This window comes from Pongo abelii, chromosome 2 (genome assembly GCF_028885655.2).
Source record: "Pongo abelii isolate AG06213 chromosome 2, NHGRI_mPonAbe1-v2.0_pri, whole genome shotgun sequence".
Taxonomy (NCBI): domain Eukaryota; kingdom Metazoa; phylum Chordata; class Mammalia; order Primates; family Hominidae; genus Pongo; species Pongo abelii.
Window position 1 is genome coordinate 180,154,797 of NC_085928.1, and position 15,903 is coordinate 180,170,699.

The window sequence follows — 15,903 nt, forward strand, 5'->3', positions numbered from 1 at the left end:
ACCAAAAGAAATGAAGAGAACTGGAAATGGTGAATAAAAAGGTTAACATAACAGGCTCTATAAATATATGCTTGCTTTCTTGTCTTGTCTTAGCTTCTTTAAAATACATAAAATTACATAAACAATTATAACAACTGGTTTGTAATGTATATTTAATATACATTACAAAAATATTAGCAATATCAGAGGGAGGAATAATTATATAGAAGTAATGTTTCTATATCTCATTGGGATTAATTAGCATACATTTGAGGTAGATCCTGATACATTTAAAAAGTATAATCTAGGGCCGGGCGCAGTGGCTCACGCCTGTAATCCCAGCACCTTGGGAGGCTTAGGCGGGTGGATCACGAGGTCAGGAGATTGAGACCATCCTGGATAACACGGTGAAACCCCGTCTCTACTAAAAATACAAAAAAATAGCCGGGCGTGGTGGCAGGCACCTGTAGTCCCAGCTACTGGGGAGGCTGAGGCAGGAGAATGGTGTGAACCCAGGAGGCAGAGTTTGCAGTGAGCTGAGATTGTGCCACTGCACTCCAGCCTGGGTGACAGAGTGAGACTCCGTCTCAAAAAAAAAAAAAAAAAAAAAAGTATAATCTAAGCCCTAGAGCAGTTACTAAGAAAATAACTCAAAATATGTATATTTAGAAAGTCACTGAAGGTATTAAAATCATCCACCAGAAAATATTCACTTAATGCAAAGGGAAGCAGTACAGAGAAACAGAGGAACAAAAAACACACGAGACATAGAAAACAAAGAGTAAAATGGCAGATGAAATTCCAGTCACATAAATAACAAAAATTAAATGAATTAAATAACTTTTTTTTTTTTTTTAAGATGGAGTTTCACACTTATCTCCCAGGCTGGAATGCAATGGTGCAATCTCGGCTCACTGCAACCTCTGCCTCCCAGGTTAAAGTGATTCTCCTGCCTCAGCCTCCTGAGTAGCTGGGATTACAGGTGGCTGCCACCACACCGGGCTAATTTTTGTATTTTTAGTAGAGGGGTTTCACCATATTGGCCAAGCTGGTCTCGAACTCCTGACCTCAGGTGATCCCCCCGCCTCGGCCTCCCAAAGTGCTGGGATTACAGGTGTGAGCCACCGCACTCAGCTAAATAACTTTTTTTGTTTGTTTGTTTATTTGTTTTTTTGAGACAGGGTCTCACTCTGTCGCCCACACTGGAGTGCAGTGGCGTGATCTCGTCTCACCGCAACCTCTGCCTCCCAGGTTCAAGCGGTTCTCTTGCCTCAGCCTCCCGAGTAGCTGGGATTACAGGCATATGCCACCACGCCTGACTAATCTTTGTATTTTTAGTAGAGACGGGGTTTCTCCATGTTGGCCAGGCTGGTCTGGAACTCCTGACCCGAAATGATCCACCCGCCTCGACCTCCCAAAGTGCTGGGATTAGAGGCATGAGCCACCACGCCTGGCCAAATTGAATAAGTTAATCAAAGATGGAGATTGTCAGACTGGATAACAAAACAAGTTCCAACTATGTGATATTATATATACAGGATATACACTTTAGATTTAAAGATGCAAACAGATGGTAAGTTAAAAAAAAATTTTTTAAAGCTATACTGGCTGGGCGCAGTGGCTCACATCTGTAATCCCAGCACTTTGAGAGGCTAAGGCAGGTGCATCACCTGAGGTCACGAGTTTGAGACCACCTTGGCCAACATGGTGAAACCCTGGCTCTACTAAATATACAAACATTAGCCAGGCATGGTGGTGCGTGCCTGTAATCCTAGCTACTCAGGAAGCTAAGGCAGGAGAATAACATGAACCTGGGAGGTGGAGGTTGCAGTGGGCCGAGATCATGCCATTGCACTCCAACCCGGGCAACAGAATGAGAGTCCATCTCAAAAAAAAAAAAAAAAAAAAAAAAAGATATACCATCTAAACAGCAACCTTAAGGGAGCTGCAGTATCTATATTACTATCAGAAAAGATAGAGTTTAAAACAAAAAATGTTAGCTAGGTATGGTGGAATGCAGCTGTAGTCCCAGCTACTCAGGAGGCTGTGGTGGGAGGATTGCTTGAGTCAAGAAGTTCAAGACTGTAGTGTGCTATGAGTGCATCTGTGACTAGCCACTGCACTCCAGCCTAAGCATCATAGTGAGACTCCATCTCTAAACAAAATAAAAACAAAAAAGCCAGAAAGATTACTAGAAATAAATTGGGACATTTTATAATGAAAAAAGCGTTAATTCCAAAGTATTAATATATAACAATTATAAACACATATGCACCTAACAGCACAGCTCTAAAATAAATGAAACAAAACTAACAGAATTGAAAGGAGAAATAGACTCTTCAACAATTATAGTCAGATACTGCAATATCCTACTTTCAATACTAAATAGTATGACTAGGCAGTAGGCCAACTAAGATATAGAAGACTTGAACAACAAGATAAACTACATTTATTAATAACAGGTATCTGTAGAAAACTCTACCTATTAACAACTGAATACACATTCTTCTCAATTGCACGTGGAACATTCTCCCAGAAGACCATATGCTAGACATAAAATAAGGTTCAATAAAGTTAAAAGAATTGAAATTATACAAAGCATGTCCTCCGAGCACAACAAAATGAAATTAGACATTGATAACAGAAGGAAATTTGGGATATTCAAAAATATGGGCATATTAAGCAACACACTTATAAAAAGACAAAATCACAAGGGAAAATGGAAAATACTAAGAAATGGATGAAAATGCAAAAACAGCATACCAAAATTTATGAGATGCAATTAAAGAAGTGTTTGGAGTATTTCTTTTGATAGCTATAAACACCTATAATAAAACAGAAGAAAGATCTCAAATCAGTAACTTAAACTTCCATCCTAATAAACTGGAAAAAGAAGGACAAAGTAAACCTAAAGCAACAAGAAGGAAATAAATAACAAAGGTTAGAGCAAAAATTAATAAAATAGAGAACAGAAAATAATAGAGAAAAATCTACAAAACCAAAAATTGGTCTTTGAAAGATCAACAAAGTTGATAAATTTTAACTCACCAAGAAAAAAAAGAAGACCAAATTACTAAAATCAGGAAAGAAAGAGGGAACATAACTACCAACTTCACAGAAATAAAAAGAATTCTTAAGAATTATTAAATTCTAATATTAAAGAATACTATAAACAATTGTATGTGAAGAAATTAATACATGAAATGGGCCAATTCTTAGAAAGATGCAATCTACCAAAACTGACTCAAGAAAAAAATAGAAAATATTAATAAACCTATAACAAAAAAAGCAATTGAATCAGTAACTTATTATTATTTTGAGACAGGCTTTCGTTCTGTCTCCAAGGCTGGAGTACAGTGGTGTGATCACAGCTTACTGCACCCTTAACTGCCTGGGTTCAAGAGATCCTCCAGCCTCAGCCTCCTGAGTAGCTGGGACCACAGGCAGGTGCCACCACATCTGCTAATTGTTTAAATTATTAGTAGAGATGAGGTCACATTATATTATCGAAGATGGTCCTCAACTTCTGGGCTTAAGCCATCCTCCCACTTCAGCCTCCTGAAGTGTAAGATCTTCTTTTTTATTTTTTATTTTTTGAGACGGAGTCTTGCTCTGTCGCCAGGCTGCAGTGCAGTGACACGATCACGGCTCACTGCAACCTCTGCCTCCTGGGTTCAAGCAATTCCCCTGCCTCAGCCTACAGAGTAGCTGGGACTACAGGTGCGCACCATCATGCCTGGATAATTTTTTGTATGTTTAGTAGAGACAAGTTTTCACCATGTTGGCCAGGATGGTCCCGATCTCCTGACCTCGAGATCTGCCCGCCTCGGCCTCCCAAAGTGCTGGGATTACAGGCATGAGCCACTGGGCCTGGCCAAGATCTTCTTAACAAAGAAAAGTGAGAACTGGATGGTTTCACTAGTGAATTTTCTCAAAAATTCAAATAAGAATTAATACTAATTCTTCACAAACTGTTCCAAATAACATAAGAAGAGGGAATACTTTCCAACTAATTCTATAAGGATAGTTACCCTGATAACCAAAACCAAAGTCATCACAAGAAAAACAAAAGCTACAGAACAATAACCAGTATCTGTTATGAGTATAGAGGTAAAATTTCTCAACAAAATATTGGGAAACTGAATCCAGCAACATATAAAAAAATTATACACTATAACAAAATGGAATTTGTTCCAGGAGTGCAAGGTTGGCTTATCTCCAAAAATTAATTAATGTAACACACCGTATCACACAATAAGAAACAAAACCACATGATTATCTCAATAAACATAGGAAAAACACTTAACAAAACTCAACACCCTTTCATAATAAAAACAGCAAACTAGGAATAGACTGACACTCAATGTGATAAAGGACACCCACAAAAAACCTAGAGCAATCATCATAACACTTAATGGTGAAAGACTGAAAGCTATCTACCTAAGACTGGGAACAAGACAAGAATGTCCACACTTCTTCTTCTATTTATTTATTTATTTTTTAAGACAGGGTCTCACTCTGTTGCTCAGGCTGGAGTGCAGTGGCACAATCTTGGCTCAATGCAACCTCCACCTCCTAGGCTCAAGCATTCCTTCCACCTCAGCCTCCTGAGTAGCTGAGACTACAGGCATCTACCACGATACCTGGCTAATTTGTTTTTATTCTTATTATTTATTTTTATTTTTATTATTATATTTTTGAGACGGAGTCTCGCTCTGTCGCCCAGGCTGGGGTGCAGTGGCGGGATCTGGGCTCACTGCAAGCTCCGCCTCCCAGGTTCATGCCATTCTCCTGCCTCAGCCTCCCGAGTAGCTGGGACTACAGGTGCCCGCCACCACACCTGGCTAATTTTTTGTATTTTTAGTAGAGACAGGGTTTCACCATGATAGCCAATATGGTCTCGATCTCCTGATCTCATGATCTGCCTGCCTCAGCCTCCCAAAGTGCTGGGATTACAGGCGTGAGCCACTGCACCTGGCCTTGTTTTTATTTTTAATAGAGATGGGGTTTCACTATGTTGTCCAGGCTAGTCTCAAACTCCGAGGCTCAAGTGATCCACCTGCCTTGGCCTCCCAAAGTGCTGGGATTACAGGCATGAGCTACTGCACCCAGCCTCTTCTTCTATTTATCTTGGTAGTGGAGGTTCTAGCCAATATGATCAGGTAACAAAAAGAAATAAAAGGCATCCAGATTGAAGAGGATAATATAAATCTATCTGTATTTTATTTTATTTTATTTTTTTTGAGACAGAGTCTCGCTCTGTCACCCAGGCTGGAGTGCAGTGGTGCGATCTGGGCTCACTGCAAGCTCCGCCTCCTGGGTTCACGCCATTCTCCTGCCTCAGCTTCCCAAGTAGCTGGGACTACAGGTGCCCGCCACCACACCCGGATAATTTTTTGTATTTTTTTTAGTAGAGACGGGGTTTCACTGTGTTGGCCAGGATGGTCTCCATCTCCTGACCTCGTGATCCGCCCGCCTTGGCCTCCCAAGGTGCTAGGATTACAGGCATGAGCCACCACGCCCGGCCTTATTTTATTTATTTTTTAATCTGTATTTTAAAATGACAGTCTTGGCCAGTCGCAGTGGCTCACGCCTGTAATCCCAGCACTTTGGGAGGCTGAGGCGGGTGGATCACAAGGTCAGGAGATTGAGACCATCCTGGCTAACACAGTGAAACGCTGTCTCTACTAAAAATACAAAAAATTAGCCAGGCATGGTGGTGGGTGCCTGTAGTCCCAGCTACTCGGGAGGCTGAGGCAGGAGACTGGCATGAGCCCGGGAGGCGGAGCTTGCAGTCAGCCCAGATCGTGCCACTGCACTCCAGCCTGGGCAACAGAGCGAGAGTCTGTCTCAAAAAAAAAAAAAAAAAAATGACAGTCTTACATACAGGAAATCCTAAGGAATTCGCCTAATAAACAAGTTCTGCAATACAATATCAACAATATGCAAAAATCAACTGCATTTCTATACAGTAGAAGTGAATAATCCAAAAAGGAAACTAAGAAAACAATTCATTTACAATAGCATTATAAAAAATAAAATATTTAAGAGTAAAAGAAGTGCAAAATGTATACTCTGAAAATGAAAAGCAATTAAAGCTGCCTAAATAAATGAAAAGTTATCCCATGTTCATGGATTGGAAGGTTTAATACTGTTAACATGACAAAAACCACACAAATTGATTCACAGATTCAAGGCAATCATTATCAAAATCTCAGCTGGCTTTCTTAAAGAAATTGACAAGGTGATCCTAAAATTCATATGAAAATGTAAGGGGTCCAGAATAGCCAAGACACTCTTGAAAAAAAAAAATCAAAGTTGTAAGACTCACACTTCCTTGTTTTAAAAGTTACTAAAAAACTACAGTAATGAAGACACTGTGATTATTGTTGAAGGATAGACAGATAAATCAATAGAATAGAATTTAAAATCCAGGAATAAACCCTTAAATTTTGGTCATTTGATTTTTGACAATTGTGCAAACAATTAAATGGGAGAAAAATAGTCTTTTCAACAAATGGTGGTGGGATAACTGAATATCCACATGCAAAGAAATCAATTTGGACACTTACATTACACACAAAAATTAACCCAAAATGGATCATAAGCTAAAAAGTAAGAGTTTAAACTATAAAACTTCTAGAAGGAAATACAGGTGTAAATCTTCATGATCTTAGATTATACATAGCCCTCTTAGACATGACACTAAAAACATAAATAACATATAGTCTGGCACATGGTAAAACAAATAAAAACCATACGTGACAACAACAAAATAGATAAATTAGACCTCGTCAAAATTAAAAAATTTTATGCTGCAAATAATACCATCAAAAATATGAAAAGATTAAAAAAGAAAAGATAATGCACAGAGTGGGAGAAAATATTTGCAAATAATCTAATAAGAGATGTATTTCCAGAATATATAAAGACCTCTGGCCAGGCATGGTGGCTCACACCTTTAATCTTAGCACTTTGGGAAGTCAAGGTGGGAAGATCACTTGAGCCCAGGAGTTGAAGTTCAGTCTTGACATTACAGGAAGACCTAGTCTCTACAAAAATGAGAAAAAAAAATTAGCTGGGTGTGATGGCATATGCCTATGGGCCTAGCTACTCAGTAGGCTGAAGTGGGAGGATCACTTGAACCCAGGAGTTGGAGAGCTGTGATCATGCCATGCACTCCAGTCTGTGCAACAGAGCAAGATCTTGTCTTGAAGAAAAAAAAAAAGAAAAGAGAGAACTCTTACAACTCAATGAAAAAAGACAACCCAATTTAAAAATGATTAAAGGATCTGAACAGATAGTTCTCCAAGAAGATACATAAATGGCCAATAAAAACATGAAAAGATACCCAACATCATTAGTCATTAGGCAGATGCACATCAAAACCATAATGAGATACCACTTCACAACCACTAGGATGGTTATGATAAAGAAGATGGGGAAAAAAACAAGTATTGGCAAGGACATAAAAAAAAGCTGAAACCTTCACTGGGCACGTTGGCTTACACCTGTAATCTCAGCACTTTGAGAGGCCGAGGCAGGCAGATGGCTTCAGTCCAGGAGATTGAGACCAGCCTGGGCAACATGGCAAAACCCCAGCGATACAAAAAACACAAAATTTAGCCGGGTGGGTGGCGCATGCCTGTAGTCCCAGCTACTAGTGATGTTCAGAACAGAAAAATTCATAGCAACAGAAAAGATATTATTGGTTGCCAGAGGTTGAGGAGAGTGGGGAGTAACTGTTAATGGATATGCAGTTACTTTCAGGGTGCTGAAAATACTCTGAGTTTAGATAGAGGTGATGGTTGCACAACTTTGTGAAGATACTTAAAAGTATCAAATTGTATACTTTAAATGAGTAAATTGTATGGCATGTGAATTATCTTTTTTTAAAAAAATGAGACAGGATCTCACTGTGCATTGTGTTGCCCAGGGACCGAGTCTCGCTGGAGTGCAGTGGTGCAGTCTCAGAGGCTCACTGCAACCTCTGCCTCCTGGGTCTAAGCGATTCTCGTGCCTCAGCCTCCGGAGTAGCTGGGATTACAGGTGTCCGTATACTTTATAGTATATTCCATAATTAATCGCTCCGTATTAAACTTGCTGATGCAGGTCTCCAATTGCTGAAAAACCTGATACAAAGTTTTTCAATGGGATTTTTTTGTTTGTTTGTGTAAGAGATGGGGTCTCACCATGTTGCTCAGGCTGGCCTTCAACTCCTGGGCTTAAGTGATCCTCCTGCCTCAGCCTCTCGAAGGCTGGGACTACAGGCATGTAGCACTTTGCCCGACTCAAGGGGAATTTTTAATAAGAGTATATAATCCAAGTCTGTAGCAGTTGGAGGATGTCGTACCACGCTGAAGTGTCACACATAACTGATGACTCAGTCCCCCAAGCCTATTTTATCATCGTAAAGAAAGCTATTTCTTTGATTATTCCAACTCTTTCAGCACCAGGACTGCTGCAGGGGCTGTATTCATGCTACCTGTAGTTGGCAGTGTAAATTATGTGTCAGAGCCAAGATCCCAGGAAAGTCAGAGACTAGGTTACAAGGACGTTTCTTTTTTTTTTTTTTTTTTTTTTTTTTTTTTGAGACGGAGTCTTGCTCTGTCGCCCAGGCTGGAGTGCAGTGGCACAATCTTGGCTCACTGCAACCTCCGCCTCCCTGGTTCACGCCATTCTCCTGCCTTAGCCTCCCGAGTAGCTAGGACTACAGGCGCCCGCCACCACGCCCGGCTAATTTCTTGTATTTTTAGTAGAGACGGGGTTTCACCGTGTTAGCCAGGATGGTCTCGATTTCCCGACCTTGTGATCCGCCCGCCTCGGCCTCCCAAAGTGCTGGGATTACAGGCGTGAGCCACCGTGCTCGGCCAAGGACGATTCTTTCTAATCTTTGGTAAGCCAGTTTTTAACAGAATGAAATGCTCTTGGATTGACTGACTTGATTGGGTAAGTATTCATTGTGCTCTTGTTCCATGCAAGGGCAGTCTACAAGGGCCTAGACATGGGGGCCCCCAAAGAAGAAAAATCGGTTTTTCATCATATCTTCTGGTTGAGTTTCTTCCTTTATTATATTTGTTACACATGTTATTAAATTATTTCCATAAAAGAGGTTATGCTGAGCAGGTAACCAAATTCTTTTTCCTCCAAAAGACATGTATAATTCAGACGATTTATGCAATTAGAAGAAGGGAGACTTCATCTGTTAATAAAGTCTAGAACGTGAGGAAGCCCAGTCATTTCCAGGACCTTCAGATGCCCAAGCTGGATCCAGGTTTTCCACCCCGACAGCTCCAGAGAGCACGCTGGAGAGACAGACTTCACCAGCGGGAAGGCGCGGCACCCTACGCGCAAGGAACCTCAAGTCCCAGAATCCCATGAGGACTCCAAATCCCAGAAACCTGCACGCAAATCTATCCCGGGTGCCAAGTCGGCCGACCGCAGACGTGACCAAGTTGCGAGGCTAGGGTGAGCTGTCGTAGAATTTGTCCCTACCATTGTCCCTGCAGGGAAGAGACTTTAGTGTTCTAGAGCTGGTCATTTTCTCTTTCACAGCTCGCGTGAAAGCACCCCTCCCGGCGTGTTTGATGCCATGATCAGCGTCTCCCATTCCCTCTGTCCCCTTTCTCTGCCCCCGTAAGGATGGTTCAGCCCGGCATTGAGGCTCCTTGAGCTGGCTGGATGGTTGCGCCCGCCCTACCCCGGAATGTGGGCCTTTGGAGCGAGCGAAGTGGGAGGGACCGACGCAGGAGGTGTCTTGGGCCCGGGCGGCTGTAGAGGCGGCGGAGCCTACGGGCAGTGGGAGGAGCCGCGCGGTTCCGGCTGCTCGGGCGAGGCGACCCTTGGGTCCGCGCTGCGGGCGAGGGGGGCAGGTAGGTGGGCGGACGGCCGCGGTTCTCCGACAGGCGCGGGCGGCGGAGTCCCCCACGGAGTCCGAAGCGCCCCTCCGCACCCCCGGCCTCCAGTGTTGAGGCGGGGGAGTGAGGAGATGCCGACCCAGAGGGACAGCAGCACCATGTCCCACACGGTCGCAGGCGGCGGCAGCGGGGACCATTCCCACCAGGTCCGGGTGAAAGCCTACTACCGCGGGTGAGTGTCCTGGGGCAGGGCGGTGGGCGGGAGGGGACAGGCCGGCTCCACTCGGCGTGGAGGAGGGGAGGGTGAGGGGCTGGAGGTGTTGTGGGCGGGTTGGGTTGGGCGGGCGGGCGGCTCCGGTGACTCAGGGTGAGTGACGAAGTGATAGGGGTGGGGGCGAAGCAAGGGGATGCAGGACTGGGGGCGCCCCCAGGTATGGCGGTGGGGGGGACCCGAGGGGCCAGAGTAGGGTCCGAGGAGGAACCTAGGGATAGAGTAGGTGCACCTGGTGTGGACGAGAGACTCGCCTCCTGAGAGCTTTGTAGGGGCCTTGCATCCTTAAGTCTGGGTGTATTTGGGGTGCGAGTTGAGGATTCCAAGTGATGCCTTAGTTAACTCAGTTTGCTGTGGGGATAGAAAACGGGAGTGCTTCAGTTAGCTGGACGTTTTGATTACCAGCAGGCCTAACGCCTCTGGTTCTCTTAGATATACCTTCATCCCCGTTGTGTTCACGTAGTGTATCTGCACTGCCAGTATATTAGACATAGGGGTTGTATTTAAGAATCAAGTCGATGCGTTTTCAGGGACGTGCAGTGGGTACGTATGTGTCGTCAAGGTTAAGTTGCATGTGTGTAAATCAAAATTTTGTGAGCCTTTCTTTCTCAGTGTTGTTTCAACGACTACCCGATAGGGTGACATGCTGCATGCAAGGTGAGGAGACTAGCCTAGTTACAGTTTTAAATTCTCCGATCTTCACTCCCTTACTATGGTTACAAGAAAAAACCCAGTTCTAAGTTCATTGTGTTAAATCATTTTCTATCAGTGACGCAAAGTGCCCCCCTTCCTTTAAATTCAGTTGTGGTTTGAATTTTTTTTGAGATAATTATGTTTAGGAGCATTAGAAACGTGAAATGTTAGTGTGACCATAAAGGTTTGAGACCGACAAGTCACAGAAAACCCAGCTACTTTGGCTTGCCTTACTGCTTGTCCAGGTACAAGTAAATTGCTTTAAAAAACTCAAGCAGTGCCAGGTTGAAATTGCAATGCATACTTTTACATTCCTGAGAGGATCAGTGAAGATAGCAAACTCTCAAACTGCCTCTCTTGTTTTGATTTCAAAGAAAATCTAAGCCCCTAAATGCTGTATTGATTTGATGTAAGGACTTTCAAGTTTGCTGCCATGAAGCCTCTGGCCTCTGTTTATTATTAGCCTGACTGTATGCAGGAGTAGTTTATTGGAGTTATATTGGACAGTATGATACCTTTGTGTTTAAGCAGGTAAAATTGATTAAGGAGGTTTTGATTTTAAATCAGTACCAAGAAACGTGTGGATATCTTTTAAAGTTTGTAGTTGTCACAAGAGCTGTTTTGATTTGAGGATGGTCAGCCATGAACTTTGCAAGGTGAGAAAAAAGCTTCCTTTGCTTTTTTTTTTTTAAACCCTTACCTGTAATTTGATGAATGAGATGTTTCACTTTATTCTTTTATTTTATTTTTGTTTGTTTGTTTTTGAGACAGGGTCTTACTCTGTTACCCATGCTGGAGTGCAGTGGCGCAATCTCGGCTCACTGCACTCTCCGCCTCCCGGGTTCAAGCAATTCGCCTGCCTTAGCCTCCAGAGTAGCTGGGATTACAGGCATGTGCCACCACACCCGGCTAATTTTTGTATTTTTAATAGAGACGGGGTTTCACCATGTTGGCCAGGCATGTCTTGAACTCCTGGCCTCAAATGATGCGCTCGCCTCGGCTTCCCAAATTGCTGGGATTACGGGCATGAGCCACTGCGCCTGGCCGGCCACTAAGGCTTTCAATAAATTATTGACTTATTAATTGAGATCATCTTCTCCAATGAGTCTATGAAAGGTAAGAAATTAGTGCTTCTATTTTCCCATTTGTATTAGTTTGACACATGTAAATAGGCCCAGTTAGTAAGTGAAAATCATTGTAAACTTCTCCTTTGAGAAGAAATCAAAGTTTTGCTGTACTTCATGAATTTAGATAGAAAATTATCTTGGCTTATTGCTGCAGTTATTAAAAAGAAGAGAATAAGGATATACAGCTTCTTTAGTGTTTGACTAAAATTTTTCCAAGACATTCAAGGTAACATTGTCTTTTAAAATCTGTGAAATTTTGCTGAGGCACAAATAACCTCTTGCCCATTCTATACTGGTCTTTGCTCAATGAAAGCTTTCTAATGGTACCTTCATTTCAAGCCTCATTTAAAGACAATATCAGCACTCTAAATTGTACCAAATTCCTGTTCTCTGAAATTAGATGTTAAGGTTATGTGTTTGTGTAGTCTAAACTGATGATTGTGGTATTACATAGTCAGCTGCTCATTAATATAGATGAAGCTAAAATGAGTCATGGACAAGGATAGTTAATAAACAGGTTGGCTAACTAGAACACCTACCTGATTTTAAAATAGAAAATCCTTCCTTTATGCCAAGAAATGTAAGAACATTCTGCGTTTGAAAAAGTTTTCTTTTCTCTCCAATCTTCTTGAAGGGCCATTATTACATAGCATTTCCTCTATCCCTCTACCCTTTTCTTTTCTTTTTTTTTTTAAATAGAGACAAGGTCTCACTGTGTTGCCCAGGCTAATCTCAAACTCCTGGGCTCAAGTGATCCTCCTGCCTCAGCCTCTCAAAGTGCTGGGATTACAGGTGTGAGCCACTGTACCTGGCTCCACTACCCTTTTCTAACAATATTTCTTTCCAGTGAATGTTGACTCATTTAATAGCCAGCATTTTTTTAGTGAAAAAATTGCCCTCTCTTTTCAAAGATGTATATAGTGTTATTATTCTGTTAAGCTTGATCTCAGTGAAAACGTGTAATCTCTCTCGATCTAATAACATTTAATTTTTTTCTAATTTTTATTTTATTTTATTTATTTATTTTTTTGGAGATGGAGTCTCACTCTGTCGCCTAGGCTGGAGTGCAGTGGCGTGATCTCGGCTCATTGCAACCTCCACCTCCCAGGTTCAAGTGATTCTCCTGCCTCTGCCTCCTGAGTAGCTGGGACTACAGGCGCCCGCCACCACGCCCAGCTAATTTTTGTATTTTAGTAGAGATGGGTTTTCACCATGTTGGCCAGGTTGGTCTCCAACTCCTGACCTCAAGTGATCCACCCATCTCGGTCTCCCAAAGTGCTGGGATTACAGGTATGAGCCATCTTGCCCAGCCAATTTATATCTAGTTTTTAAGCAAGAGATGAATAGCACTGAAAATTCAATTTTATTGGACACCACATCTTACTTAGATGCCTTTCTCATGGCGTGCACCTGTCTTTTCCTAGCAAGGAAGGTTTTCAGTGAGGGGCTTTCAATCATTACCTAGTAGTATTAGTTTGGAGGAAGAGAAACAGGTTTCATTAATTAGTGATAAACTGTCAATGTATGTGCTTATCCTTATATAAAATTACTTGACATTATGGGATAGACTTTAACAAGGCAACATCTGGACTGCTCATTTCTTTATATATGTATGGAAATTTTTGCAGAAAGCTTGTAAAAGTTCTTTTTAAACCACTGCTGTCAAGCAGTAATAACAATACAGAGGATTCCTTCTGTGCACATCTAGAAATAAAAGATTGTTAACTCTTTGCATATTTGGAATAGCTGCTTCAGTGAAGAAGTATGTAGGATTTTTCTTACTGTGAACAAGTCTTGGCAAGACTTGTTTTTGAAAAAAATGCAAGATTATTTTAGCAATATAATTTAGTAATGGTTCTGAGGAAATACAAGTGGTATCTTGAGGGTTGGGGGATGTTAGCTGATTGGTCTTAGAGCTTCAGCCATGGCACCTAATCCTAGGGCAGCTGATCCATAGCTTGGCCAGAGAGAGAAAAAAATAGAGCATGCTAGCCTGGTGCCAAAAACCCCAAACCAAACACAAAAAACCCTCAGAAATTTGAATGAGAAAATATGGAGATAAAATTGGTCAGCACTGGGAACCGAAGCTGAAGTTGCAGGGAGAATCTGGCAAGGCCAGAACTGACAATGTGCAAATGAAAGATGTGAAGAAGCAGAAACTGAGGAAGCAAAGGAGAAAGAAGCAACTCTGTACAGAAAAATTCTCCCCACAGGTCCTTAGTTCAAGATGGCTTTCTAATGCAACTCTCACCCCCCTTTTACAACTTTAGTGTCTGTTTTTTTTATGATTGAAATGAGCCTAATTTAAACATGAATTTTAAAAATTCCGGTCTTGCTTAAGATTTCAAATATTACCAGAGATTATTCAAACTGAGTTTAGTAAATATTGTTGAACATCTGTAATCCAGGCACATGATGCTGTCGTAGGCACAGAGAATGTAGAGGTAGGTAAGGCTCTGCCTTTAAGGAACCAAGAGACTTGTGGAGGGAAAGACATATAAGAGTTACAATGGAAACAATTAAATTTGAAATTTGAAGTACGTATATAAGGTATTTGCAGGAATGGATATTGGGGAGGAGTTTGGGGTGATGGAAGCCTTCCTAGAGGGAATGTCTGAGGCTTTTAAAGGATAACTAGGAGTTTGCCTGGTGAATAACGATGTTAGGTGGGTGTTACAGGCATTAAACAACCACATGGTAAGTTTGGAGAATTAAGATCACTTTGGTTGTTAGTCTCATATTCATTCCTTATTAGGATATAAAGTATGAAGTGGGCACTGATGAGAAATGAGGGTAAGAAAGTTCACAGGGGCTAGATTGTGAAGACCCTTGAATGTCATACTGCAGAGTTTAGACTTTTCTCTTGATGAAAATTCTAAGTAAGAGAAATACATGATCAGATTTTCATTTTAGAAAGAACACTTGAAATCAATATGGGAGATGGATTGGTGATGGATGAAACTAATTTGGAGGCTTTTGAAATAGTCCAGGTGAGAGATTTTAAGGAGAGAGAAAAGAGTATATGGATTCGGTGGAAATTTTAAGGGGTAGTATCAGTAGAGTTGAAGATAGTCTTGTAGGGGTGACAGGAGTTGGACAACTCATAGGTTTCTCGTTTAAGAGAGACTGGGGAATGTGGAAGAGATTTGTGGGAGAAGTTAATTATTTGGCTGAAACAGTTCACTGAATTTTGAGTTCTAGGTGTTTATGAGGCATTCAGGAGGAAATGTCAGAAAGAATGGAACAATTATTTATTGTCTGTCTGCTCTGTGTTGCAAGCACTATGCTTGATAGCTAACCTATGTAGGAATGTGGCTGAGAATGATAATAGAAACAAAAATGACACCAGTGGCCAAATACAGATCACAAAGGCAAGGCACTAAAACTAAATTTTAAAAATATAGAAATACAGAAAGAGGCTGGGTACGGTGGTTCATGCCTGTAATCCCAACACTTTGGGAGGTCAGGGCAGGTGACTCACTTGAGCCCAGGAGTTGGAGACCAGCCTGGGCTGAATGTGGTGAAACCCTATCTCTACAAAAAAGTTAGCCTGTAGTCCTAGCTACTAGGGGGGCGAGGTGGGAGAATCACCTGAGGCCAGGAAGTCAAGGCTGCAGTAAGCTGTGATTGCACCACTGCACTCCAGCCTGGGCAACAGAGTGAGACCCTGTCTTACAAAAAAATAAATAAAATATAGATATATACACACACACACACACACACACACACACACACACACATATAAAGTTCCCCTGTAGTCTCTCACTCCCACCTTATTTTATTAGTTTATATATTTAAAGGGTACAAGTGCAGATTTCTTTCTTACATGTTCGTATCATGTAGCAGTGAAGTCTGGTCACTTAGTGTACCCATCACCTGAACAGTAAACAGTAAAACCTAGAAAATTACCTGTACCCGATAGGTATTTTTCAACCCTCACCCCTTCCCCACCTTTTGTAGTCTCCAATGTCTATTA

The 15,903-nt window shown here is 41.8% G+C and overlaps 1 protein-coding gene across 1 annotated transcript in view; it reads left to right on the top strand.

Moving 5' to 3' along the window:
* Positions 1–9,721: 9,721 nt before the first annotated feature.
* The window catches only part of PRKCI (protein kinase C iota), an 83,533-nt gene continuing 77,351 nt past the window's right edge, over positions 9,722–15,903 (top strand). The window contains 1 exon segment of the mRNA NM_001133474.1: positions 9,722–10,068. Within this exon segment, the coding sequence (NP_001126946.1) occupies positions 9,995–10,068 (74 nt within the window). The 5' untranslated portion in view covers positions 9,722–9,994.